The sequence below is a fragment of the Mastigoproctus giganteus genome, chromosome 12, assembly GCF_048544385.1.
Source record: "Mastigoproctus giganteus isolate SK-2022 chromosome 12, ASM4854438v1, whole genome shotgun sequence".
Lineage (NCBI taxonomy): Eukaryota > Metazoa > Arthropoda > Arachnida > Uropygi > Thelyphonidae > Mastigoproctus > Mastigoproctus giganteus.
Window position 1 is genome coordinate 25,675,415 of NC_143586.1, and position 13,447 is coordinate 25,688,861.

The window sequence follows — 13,447 nt, forward strand, 5'->3', positions numbered from 1 at the left end:
ATTCAACCCTAATTCTCGGCTTTTGTTCAACAGTGACCTGTACTTGTTAAGTAATTCTGCCGGTCTCCTACTCTTAATATCATTAGTGCCAACGTGTACAACTATATCACCTTTTGTGCCCTTAAAAGATGATATTCGCTCTACAACGTCATCAACCTTTGCCCCTGTCAGACATACCCTGGTCCTGTTCCACCTATCCTTTTTACAAAGCATGTTCCCCATTTCCCTGACAATAGAGTTACCAACAACTACTAGTTCCTTCGGGACCAGCGCATTCTGCCTTGGGGGTTGCCTCTGTGTCACGTGATGCCCAAGTGCAAGCTCTGGCGTTGATGTGGGCAGCTGAGAGCTTGATGGGCCCCTCAATTTAGTTTCTTCGAGGGCATCCACCCTGTCCTTCAAGCTCTCATATAGGCCCACAAGAACGCTGAGTTGTTGCCTGATATCTATACACTCCTTGCATCGCGCACACACACACACACAAAGACATCCCCCATGGCAGTATCATGTCCCGTACCCGATTGCTCTGCAAACATCAAGCAAACAGTGCATTTTATAAGGCTGTGAGTCAAAGGACAACTGCCCCCCTCAGTTCTGCTCTGAGCCACAGCACTTCCATTAGCTTGAGCCTTTTGCTTTGCTGCTCTGGTCTGAGTCATGATTCTATTAATTTATTAATTAATTATAATTAATTATGTTATGTTATTAATTATGTTAAATATAATTAATTATATTACGTTTGTAATCTAAGTCGTTATATGTATTTATTTAAAAGTACAATTTAACTGCTAACGAAGTTCAACTAACGCTATCTAGTACGGTATATAACTATCGTATCACAAAGGCGGGAAAGTTACGAACGGTAAATCCATGGACACTTAAGTATTAATTAACTTTCAAATTCCGCTGTCTCAATTCAGAACAAACTAACGATCCTTACTAGGTCTATAAGCTACTTACAGAAATAATTTGATGTAAAAAATATTCAATCAAGCGGCTAAATATGGCTAAAGAACTTCTCGTTCAGCGGAGTTGCAAACACGTGGATACCCTTACCGATACTTTTATGCAATTACAAGGACGAGTAAAGAATAAATACACCAATTTAATCAGAAAATCACAAAATAATGTTATACTACTAAATTTAAATCAAAAGTTTTAGAAAAACAATAATTTCAAATCAATAAATAAGAAAAATCCACTTAGCGGCTTTACTATTTCTTACTATCATTTTTGCTTATTTGCAAAAGATCTAAACCTCCCAAACACTTCCAAGTTCATTTCACAAATATACTTGGTCTCATTTCTAATCTCAGTGATGTCCACTTCCACTTGCAGTCTGCCAAACCCCATGTACTTTTTTGACAGAATCTCAGTTATCGGTTGATTCAAATACTGCTCATCTCTGTTGCCCAAATTATTCTCTGTGTGATTCTTTTTGCCTCAAAGGTGGTACTTGTGCACATATCTGTTCTGATATTCCATGTCAGAGACTTGATAATTTGGAATCTCCTCTTTTCGATCTTTGGCTTAAAATCTCTCCACCTCATTGTATCAAATTCATCTGTTGTCTCTACCATTCTCCCAACTCCACTAATCACTTGGAGCACTTTGACTTCCTCTCTTTGCAACTTGACTTTCTCCAGTCCAAATTTCCTAACAGTGAGGTAATTTTCCTTGGTGATTTTAATGTTTACAAATCCAGCTGGCTTCTATTTTCTAGTCACACCGACCCAGCTGGTTGAGATGCTGAGGCTTTTGAATTACCAATGACCTTGCACAGATTGTTCATTTACCTACCAGAATACTAGATAATCCTAACCATACAGCCAACATGCTTGATCTTTTTCTCACAAAAAACTCTTCTAAGTACATGGTCGAAGTCAGTGGTCCTTTAGGCACCTCAGGTCACAACTTGGTGATTGTCTCTTCTCTGATGGAGCCTTTTTTCATGGCTATTCCCAACCTTGTGTTGTTCAGCATTACAAGAATGCAAAATGGGATGACCTGTGAGATTTCGTTTCTTCTTTTCCTTGGTCAGATTACTGTTTCAAGACTTCTGATGTCAATGTTTGCTCAGATCATGTCAGTGAAATTATCCTTGTAAGAATGGAATCTTTTATTCCACACTCCACTTTAAAATCTCATCCTTTATCTAAATCTTGGTTTTCCAATAAATGTGCTAAGGCTGTTTAAGAGAAGAATGTAGCATATTGTAATTGGCTTGTTTCCAATTCTTCAGTTTCATTTTCTGCCTACACCAAAGCTCGCAACAATTGTAAAGTAGTTATTAATCAGTCCAAACTAGATTTTGAACAGGCTAAGAGTAGAAAACTTGCTTCTTGCCCTAATTGTAGCTGAGCATTCTGGTCTCTTGCCAAAGCTATTGGCTGCAAGTTTTGCTCATCTCTGCTCCCACCTCTGTCAAAACTAGATGGTTCTGTTGTCACTTCAGCCAAGGATAAAGTTGACCCGCTAGCATCCCATTTTTCTTCCAACTCATGTATTAATGATCTTGGTAATACACCTCCCAACATTCCCAACTCGCTACATTCAATGCCTCCTGTGGTCTTCCGTCAAAAGGATGTCAGAAGGATTTTATCGAAACTTGATACTCAGAAAACTCCAGGTCCTGATGGTATTTCTCCACTTGTTCTCAAAATCTGTGCTCTTGAAGTTATTCCTGTTCTTTGTCGCCTTTTTTCACTTTCTTATTCCAAAGGTGTTTTTCCTTCTTCTTTGAAATTTTTTCATATCCAGCCAGTTCCTAAAAAGGGTGACAAATCCCTCCCATCCAATTATCATCCCATTGCAATTACTTCTACTCTTTCTAAAGTAATGGAAAAATCTATTAACCACCAACTATTAAACCACCTAGAAACCTTCCGTGTGATCAAGGATTTCCAGTATGGATTCCATCAGTGTTAATTCCGCCACCAAATACGGAGGATGCGGAAAAGTCAGGGAATGACCACCGCATATCCAGGAGCAATATGGCCTTAGTTGCTAATGCTCCTAAAAACCAAATAACAAACATAACAAACAGTGTCAATTCTCTGGTGATATTCTGGCTTATGTTACCCATTTATGGACAAATTCAATGGAAAAGTTTGGTGAAACACAAGAAGTTGCTCTTGACATCTCAAAGGCTTTTGAACATGTTTGGCCTAAAGGTCTTCTAAACAAGCTTCCATCTTATGGTTTGCCAACTGTTTTTTGTAATTGGTTATTGAGTTTTCTCTCATTGTTCACTGAGGGTGATGGTAGATAGCTCTCTGTCGTGTAACTTCAACACTAATGCCGGTGTCTCCCAAGGTTCAGTTCTTTCCCCCACTCTTTTCCTCTTGTATATTAATGACCTTCTTCCATTGACTGGAAATCCTATCCATAGTTTTGTCGGTGACAGCACATTGCATTCCACTTTCCAGTTTGAGAAACCTTGCTCTGCTCAATCAGCTTCAACTTCTTGAATATCCCCTTCCAATTCCTTTAATGCCTATCTCCAGGTGATTCTCCAGTGGGGCAAAGACAACTTAGTTGATTTCAATCCTTCTAAAACTCAGTTTTTTCTTATATCTCACAAAAAGGATTCTTCTGCTCCTATGCTTATCTTTGGTGACACTACAATTTCTAGGCAAGATGATATATCTCTTTTGGGGATTACCCTGATTTCTAATCTCTCTTAGCACAAGCATATTACAAATATTGCTTCCTCTGCATCTAAAAAACCTGGTTTTCTCTTTCGCTCTCAGCTTTATTTTTCTTCCAAACAGCTGTTCAACTCTGTACAAAACGCAAATCCACCCTACCATGGAATATTGTTCCCACATCTGGGGCAGTGCCCCCAAAACCTCTCTCAGGCTTCTAGATTCCATTCAGAAGAGGGCAGTTAGGTTAATTAATGACTCCTCTCTAACAGAGTCTCTCCACTCGCTGTCTCATAGACGTACTTTTTCTGCTGCATGCCTTTTCTACCAATACTTCCATGGGCACTGTTCTTCTGAATTGGCTTCTATAATTCCTGCTCTCTCTTTCAAATCAGTCCGAACACGTGCCGCCACCAGCCAACATACATTTACTGTCCAAATCCATACTCACAGAACTAACTTTTCATCTTCCTCATTTGTTCATTCAACTGCCATTTTTCTGGAACAGCCTTCTTTTATACATATTTCCTGAAAATTACAGTCTACAGAAGTTCAAGTCTAATGTCAACAAATATCTTCTGTTGTCTTCTCAACCTCCAACCCAAACACGGTATTAAGTACTATAGGTTCTAATACCTCTTGTGTTTGGGGTTTTCATAAAAAAAAAATATATATATATATATATTTATATATATATATATATAAAATAACAAATCATTTTACATGCAGATTTTTATCATAAAAGTATGACTGAGGAAAAATGGGCTTTGAATAGAGGTGACAGTGCTACAAGTCGATATAAATTCCTAATAGTTTTATACAAATAGCATTGCTGAAAAAGGTGAACCTACTATTTCTCTAAAACTCGGCACCATCATGGCAGTTGTTTTAAGAATAGTCTGTCATCAGAAAACAGGTGTGTGTCAATATTACATATTCATACACACGCCTGTTTTGTAAATATGTGAATATTGTACTGAGTCTAAGTGTCATTAACGGCACAAACACACTATTATCACTTCATGAGACTTCATTCGTATACATATCTAACGTCAAATGTGGGGGATATATATTTACCAATTAATTTATAGCTTGGAGAGCACTGTTCTCATTGGCTGTATTCACAAGATAACATGTCGGGCTTCAAGGCCGAATGACATTGTCAGGAGCTCAGATTTTTCTGTTCGAACAGATATTTTGTTAGGCGTGACCGCGTGACAAGAGGAAAGTGGAGGAAATGCTAATGGAAAATTAAATTTGAAGTAAATAATCTGTTTTCAGCGCACAAGTAGAATATCCGAAAACAAATAACAACAACTTCAAGGACGTTGCTCCTGTTCCGAAGCACCCTCCACTTCGACCAGCTACTCGGCATACTCACCGCAAATGTCCAGTCACAGGGAAGCTCAAAAATGGCCAAAGGAGGAAAATAGACCAACAGAATTACAAATTGGGTGGACAAACAAGTCGATCATTTCAATTTGCACAATTCATAACAATTTCTTACAAGTTCAATTTGGAAGGCTGAGAAGTAGTTTTTTGTTGTTATTAAATTTCATTAAAATTTATTTTTGTTTCGTATTTTGACAGAATAAGTCCTTATTCAAAATTAAACTTGCAGTATTTTAACTTTCCTTTAACATATAACTAATAATTTTTCCTTAGCGCTGATTGAATTTCAAAATTGCGTATTTTGCCCTTGAATGTCACCCTTAATTGGATTATACAGGAATTTAAATTCTTCTTTATTCATCCATAAGTACATCGTGAAACGATTTTCATCTTCTTCTAAGTCCTGCAGTAAATTATTATTATTATTATTATTATTATTATTATTAGCTACATGGTGCAAGGAAGCCTGAGGCTTATGCTGCATCAGCCAAAAAAAAAAAAAAAAAAAATTCCCGAGCCACCGAGAGAGAGAGAGAGAGAGAGAGAGAGAGAGAGAGAGTCAAAAGTAGAAGGGAATCACCAAGAAGGAGTAGAATGAAGATATCCAGCTCAGGACCCTGGGTGCGCCAAGTCCATACTCACCAGATGTGATCCCCTGGGATTAATGATGGAATTCGCCTTTTTCTGTTCTCTTCCAGTTGATGTCGTGTATCCATTGTGTACTCTTTTGTTTTCTTGGCTATAAAAAACGCTCATGCATTTTCTAAATCTTCTTCAAAATCTGAAGAGGAGGATGAACTGTGGCAATTTATTTCGCTTTAGCTTTCCTCAAAGAGAATGACACACATACGTTACAGGTTACCAGATGTCCCTTTTGGAAGTATAATAAAATTTCCAAGATACCCCTTTTTTAACATTTGAAAAAAGCAGAAATCATAAAACACCCTGTTGAGATGATTATTTAGGAAGAAAGAATTAACTGACGATAAAGTTGTTGAAATGCACTCAAATGCAGTGTTAAAGACTCAAATATGACATTCTATCCTATTTAAAAAGAGGGTTATAGAATATTTATATTATGCTTACTTTGTAACCTTTTACATTCTACTTGACTTCTTTTTTATTTCGTTTTAATGGTTTAAAGCTCAGGCAGCAAACTTTTTTTTATTTAAAATTCTCAATATCAATATTGATTTGTTGTATGAAGAATATGTTCTGTTGAAATCATTATTGCGTAGAAATATTGAGACAAAAGACCTCAAAAATACCACAGATGTTTGGATAAAAATTTTAAATGTGTATGAAATACATAATACAGAAAAAAATATTAATTTTGTTTTTGCTTTGCCTCACTCAAATGCAGTGAGTGAGCAAGTATTTAGCTCAATGTTTAATGTATGGAAAAAGGATAGAAATAAATTAGCCCTAAAAAATGTTGAAGGAGAACTGTTGCAAAAAACCAATCACAATATGTCATGCAAAGAATTTTACGCATTATATATTCTAAAATATGAAAAACTGTTAAAGAAAATTCGCTCAAATGAAAAGTATTGCTAGGTAAATGTTTTCTTTTTGATAAAATAAATCAGGTTTATTGAATGTGTATTGTAAACAATTATGTAAAACATTTGATGTTAACATTTATAAAAGTTTCCTTTAGTGTTTATAACTTTTGCAATAAAATTTTCTGAATTAAATGAATTAAAGCACGGGCTATAATTTGGTTAATTTTATTTATATTTGACTAATTTTGCATTCCACGAACTTGTAAAAATCAACAAAATATAGAAATAAAATGGTTGTTATTAAAATTGTTCGGTTTTCTTAAGATATAATGCGAGTACCCCTAAACAAGGAATGAATACCCCAAACATGGCGCCTCCATAACCAGGTGGGCAGGAGCAGCAGTGCGCAGCACATGCTTCTTGATTAGACCGGTGTTCGAGCTCGTGACCACTAAATACGGAGGATGCGGAAAGGTCACGGAATGACTACCGCATATCCCCAGAGCAATATGGCCTTAGTTGCTAAATGCTCCTAAATAACAAACAAACAAACATACCAAACATACCCCAAACATAAGCATGAGTACCTCGAGATAAAATTTTTAATCTGGCCACCCTACATTACAGTGACGACGCTTCTTCTTCTACCGAATTTGCAATTTACATTAAACAGGGACCACAGAGCACTACTCTGTGACAACATTAGCATTAGCATTAGTAGAGGCATATGATGCAAGAAAGCAAGCTTATTCAGCATCAGCCAAAAAAAAAAAAAAAAAAAACACCGCTCCCATTTCACCCCTCCATTCGTTCGAAATACCTGTCCAGCTGAGCCTTAAATTTGTTTAGGCTATCAACTTCAACAACAAGTGATGGAAGTCTGTTCCACCAACCAACTACCTGCTGGCTAAAGGCAAATTTCTGCACATCTATCCTACATCTGTCTTTCCTCAATTTGAATTTATGCCTCTCAGGTGATTATTCTGAGCAAGAGGAAGAATCCCATCGGCATTGAGCATGCTCAAACCATTCAAGGCCTTATACACCTCTATCAGATCACCTCGCTGGGGTGCCTAGTCTCCAGACTCTGTAATTTGCAAAACTTAAGCCTTTCTTCGTAAGACAGGGACATGACGAGAGTCACGTGACATGATAATAGTGTGTTTGTGCTCTAACAGTCACATAGGGTGTCATGCTCTTACTGTCAGTAAAATGTGATGGTACTCATATCCAGTTGAGTGGGGTGGCTAGTATGATGTTAAGTAAGTTGGATGTGACATGAGAATTAGGGAAACCAAAATTTAAGTAGGCATATGTTATAGGGTTAATAACAGCAATGAGTATATGAAGAATTGTACAGACAAATAGAGTGGGCAAATAAATCAGAATGCCTTATAATGGCAGGCATTAACTTTCAGAACCTTGACTGGACCATGTAGGTTGGTCATTCAAACAGTAGCAAGGCTGATTGAAGAACTCTTTGAGGTCAGAATTTGGATGTACAGTAATACCCCGACTTACGCTACCCCGACTTACGTGAACTCGGAGTTACGCGGTTCTTGATTTTTTCGTTTGGCAACGCTGCCGCTCACTATCTTCAAGGTTGTTTTTCATATGTTATCGATATACGGTGCGACGGCGGAGAATGAGAGCGAAAGATGAACAAAATTCAACTTTGCTGCTTTTATGTTTTTTATATCAGTGAAGGGGAAACACATTTCACCATAATAACGTAAAAACCAACACAATTCCAGCTATCGGTGTAATCGCAAATGCAATTAGATCGAGTTTACTACCAGTTTATAACAGATTTCACTAGCAGAAACGCAACTTGTTTTATGGTAGTAACCCCTAGAAATGTGAGGTGTTAATAGTGTATCTCTGCCTTTATGGTGTTGTTTATTCAGTTGCTACATGCGCGCAGCTTTGTTTATACGTATCAAGCGTGCCTCCTCGTTTTGTAATTGTGCTTTATTCCCTAAAAATGAGTAAAATACTTAATTAAAAGGTGTGAAAAGGAAGCGTCCTGGTGAAGACACTGAAGATTCAGAGAGAAAAAGAAAAGCAATTATCGATAAACAGAGGCGGACTGGATCAAAAATTCTTACCCGGAAAAATTTATAGTGGCCTCATAGTATGGTTTATGGCCAAAATCACACTGGCCCACCGGGGTTTCCCCGGTAAGGCTTATGGCCAGTCCGCCTCTGTCGATAGAGAAAAAATATAAAATTGTGAAACGCTTTGAGCGAAATGAAAGACCATGTGATATTGCACGTGCTACAGGCCTAAACGAAGCAACGGCGAAAAGCACATGACAATTGCAAACTTGACAGGTTGAAAATTTAAAAGGGCTCAATTGTAAAGGGCTTAAAAATTTTAGAAAACATAGACTCCGACGAAGAACGCGTTATAGCTACAAAACAAGGAATAAAAAAACTTATTAGCTTGCTACGAAGAAATTCTGCGTGAAAAAAAGAACGCGCTGTGTCGTCAGACGAATTTGTTAGATTTTATGAAGCCATCGACATCGAAATAACTTTTTAACGTAAGTCATTTGTTTTTTAATACATATTTTGTATTAATATGTATAAAGAACTGCAATTTTATTAATATTTTTCTTCTAAACTAGTGTTTTTGTTAGTCCTTGGTTCCAATTAAGCAAAATTTATATGTATTTATATGCAAAGTTGTACCCCGACTTCCGCGAATTCGACTTACGCGATTTTCGTCGGACCCACCTATCGCGTAACTTCGGGGTATTACTGTATAGTGATACAGTTGCCTATGACGGTAGTCATTCATTCAACTGTCTCCTTTCCTTCTTCTCCCTCTTCCCCCCCTCCTGACCGCTCTCTCCCTTGCCCGCATCACATTCGCAACTACCTGTAAACCACTCTCCCTTCCTCCGTAACCTTGTGTACTTACGTACTTGAAGGTCAGCTACAGCACATAAAATCAACTGCTTGCCAGTGCTCAATTAGTTGAAAAAGGCTACATACTGTAGCTGAAAGCTTCTATGTATGTTCTGTATTTGCTAAATTTAATATATGTTATCTCCTAAATATCTGTGCCTTGTGTCAGATTTTATCTGTTACTATGTTTACTCTCTCTCACTTACTAATTAAGTTCTTTTTACTTGGTCAGTGCCAGTAGCAAGGATTTTGTGGATTTATTGGATGAATGTTTTCTACACCAGCATGTTAGAGAAGCAATGGGAGAAAGCAATAATCTTGATCTGATTATTAGCGGTGACCCTTCAGGCATTAAGAATCTGAAAATAGAAGACTCCGAGGTAGCCTTGACCATAATGTACTGATGAGGGATTTTCTTAAACTGTAAAGGACACAGGAAAGGGCTCTTGCTTTTGTAAAGGTGACTACAGTGGCCTCATACACTTTTCAAATTCATTCAGTGGATCAACTGTTGTAGTTCTTGACAGAAAACTGCAAATAGGAAGCATTTGTGGACAATTGTAGAAGTTTTTGTAGAAGATTTGTGGACAATTGTAGAAGCTTTTGTAGAAGATTTGTGGACAATTATATTTTTATATCAACTAGGAAATTCTTTTCAAGTCTTAAACCTAAATAAATGACAGATGTAGTGATGAGACTTGTGCCAGAGAAGAAGAAGAAGAATACATGGGATTTATATAAATTATTAGGAGATATAGAAGCCCACAGTATAAACTAGTCTGAAATTAGCATTAGCATTAGTAGAGGCATTTGATGCAAGAAAGCAAGCTTATGCAGCATCAGCCAAAAAAAAAAAAAAAAACACTTCCACTTCACTCCTCTGTTTGTTCAAAATACCTGTCCAGCTGAGCCTTAAACTTATTTAGACTATCAACTTCCATGACAAGGAATGGAAGTCTGTTCCACCAACCAAAAGAATCCCATCAGCATTGAGCATTCTCAAACCATTCAAGGCTTTATACACCTCTATCAGATCACCTCGCCGGTGCCTGGTCTCCACACACTGTAATTTGCAAAACTTAAGCCTTTCTTCGTAAGAGCACCCCTTTGTTCCATTCACTAATCTTGTTGCCCTTCTCTGTACTAGTTCCAGCAGCTCTGTCAGTGGGAGGAGGTTTGATCCATTTGAGTAAACAGAAGCATTGCACCTTTTGCTTACCATGAATGTCCACCTTGTGTAATCATTTACAGTTCTCTCAGTGGGAAGAAGTTTGACCTATTCGATACCATTCTTCGTAAACCTTAACCACATGGGCTGTGAGCAACTGACAAGTCGTGCTATTTCTGATATGGAAGCACCCGATTCTCGAGCTCCTGCAATCATGCCCTTTTGAAACTCTGTGATATCTTTGCTTCATCCTATAACTGCTACTTTATCACTTGCACAATCAGATATAAATTACTACTGCTCTAGTGTAGAAAGCTGTTTGGCTTTTTATACTGCAAACTATGCGGTATAGTCCATTATGAATTGAGTGATCACTGAGTGTATATTCTAGAAGCCAGTGTGTATAGTGGGTAGTATACTTTTTTTGAAATATGTACTTATGATTAGGTTTAACTATTAGGGCACCTTGAGAAAGGTAATGCCTAATGGACTGAGTCTTTCCCCTCCCATCCAAATTTCTTAGGTTGCATTACAGTTTATTAATAAAAGGCAGTATTAGCATTAGCATTAGTAGAGGCATATGATGCAAGAAAGAAAGCTTATGCAACATCAGCCAAAAAAAAAAAAAAAAAAAAAACTTCCACTTCACCCCTCCATTCGTTCAAAATACCCATGATAGATTTTTGTCTTATAAATTTTTACTTTTATCCATAATTAGATACGGCCTAAATCATCTCCAGAAGCTCGATCAGATGATAAGGAAGTAGTAATGATGCATTCGTGGTCAACGGAACTTTTATATCCCAGAACTCTGACCATAGGTCCTAGACAGAGGGAGAGTGCTTGGGGAGGAGCACCAGGTAAAAAAAAAAAAAAAAAAAAAAATATATATATAAAATATTTCATATATAATTACTTAATTTATGAAGTACTTAATATAAGATCAAATATTGTTTTATTTATTTATAAGTGTTAAGTGTTTATAAGTGTTCTGGATTGTAAAAATAACATATGATATATAATCTTGATGTAAAATACAAATATCCTTAAAATATGGGGGGGGGGAAAGTAAAGAACACCATTTCATGTTTACAGAAAGTTTATTTGAATGATTTTTTTTAAGAAAAGTACTCAACTGATCAATTGTTACTGCATTCATCAGTTGATCAAAAAAAAAATTTGCAAAGGAATATGAATGAGAATTTTATTCATCTGAACATGAACACTGACAGACATCAGCAACTGTAGCACAAGCTTTCAAACACTTTCACTTTTTCTTGGCTGAAGACAGAAGTGCTCAAAAACTTATGGTTAAAGTCTGGGCTGTCCCTAGATACAGGCGAGACAAGTGGCCATCTATGACGCCAAGAGGGCACCTGGAAGGACAATATTATAAGGATAATTCTCTAAATAATAATCAAACATGAATACTCAGAAACAACATATCACTATTTACATTTTATTTTCTTGTATATCTTAACAATTACAAACTTCATTCACAAGAGAAAAGTCTCTTGTGATTGGCGATTTTGCCACTGGAGTGCAGAAAAAGAAATTTGGTGGGGTTGGAAATCTACAAAAAATTAGATTTAGCTTTGTTGTCACTTAATAAAGATGAATTCAAAATATTTAATGCTGAAAGTTTATAATCCTTAAACCTGAGTGCAATAAAACCTATTCAAAGGAAGTACCTTATTCTGAATTCATCAAAATTCTGAGAAGGAATGACTCAATTCTCTAGCAATTTTATCCATTGAAAATGATATTGTAGCAACATTGAATTTTGATGAGGCAATTTATGCATTTGCTGATTTGAAATCAAGAAAGAAGTGTTTTGCTCATTATTAAAAATATTGTTTCTTTAACCATTTATACACTGCTCGATAAAATTAACAGAACAAAATGTCTTTCATGAATATTTTATTCTGAACAGTGTCACCAAAGACGAACATTTGATATAATAGACATCCTGGCATGCAAACAACGAGCATCCAATAGAAATCAATCTAGCACCTTACAGAGCTGCACATTATGCAAATTATTCATGCCTATAAAAACACAGGTTGCTACCACTTCACTTCATTTCCGTTTTTTGACTTGCTCAATGGGATAGCCACACCTCCAGTACTCAGGATGGCAAGTCGTTGTTGTTTAGATGATTCTTTGAGATGGTGGACCATTGTACGTCTGGAAACCAGGAAGTTGTAGGCAGAGGTGATACTTTGAATAAATGTGTCACACAGTGTTGTCTTGTCACTGTGGAAGTAGTTTCAGGTGACAGACAAAAGAAGAACTGGCCAAGGTCACCTGAGGACTATATTAACCAGAACAGACCGCTCTATAACAGCAAGACGGAACCCTACAATGTCCTGTCACCATCTGTCTCTTGAGGTTGCTGTGGCAACGGGTGAAAAACATTTCCAACCGGACTGCATTAAGACTGCTCAATTCAAGTGCACTATAAGCAAGAAAGCCAGTGGTTACATCCCATTAATCCCAAACCGCTGCAGAGCTCGTCGAAAGTGGTGCCATGAACGTACGACTTGGAGCCCTGAGTTCTGTTTTCTGATGTTCCATTTTAGCCTACAAACAAGATTCTAGACATTATTTCATCTGGAGACAATGAGAAATGCGGTACCATCCCTACAACATCAGAGAAAGTACACTTAAGATGGAGGCAGTGTTCTCACATGGGATGGAATAAGGATCAATGGCCACACCCCTCTTCATGTTTTGATAGGGATACAATAACTGCACAGAGGTATCAAGAACACATCTGCAAACCCTGTGTGTGACTTTTTAGGGGTGTGGTTGGTGAAGGAT

General features: G+C 37.1%; 1 protein-coding gene across 1 annotated transcript in view; it reads left to right on the forward strand.

Annotated features, from left to right (window-relative positions):
• Positions 1-13,447, forward strand: part of LOC150076805 (phospholipid-transporting ATPase ABCA3-like) — a 432,361-nt gene that overhangs the window by 61,878 nt on the left and 357,036 nt on the right. The window contains exon 4 of the mRNA XM_090385683.1: positions 11,343-11,484. Within this exon, the coding sequence (XP_090241809.1) occupies positions 11,343-11,484 (142 nt within the window). The remainder of the gene's footprint in view (positions 1-11,342; positions 11,485-13,447) is intronic.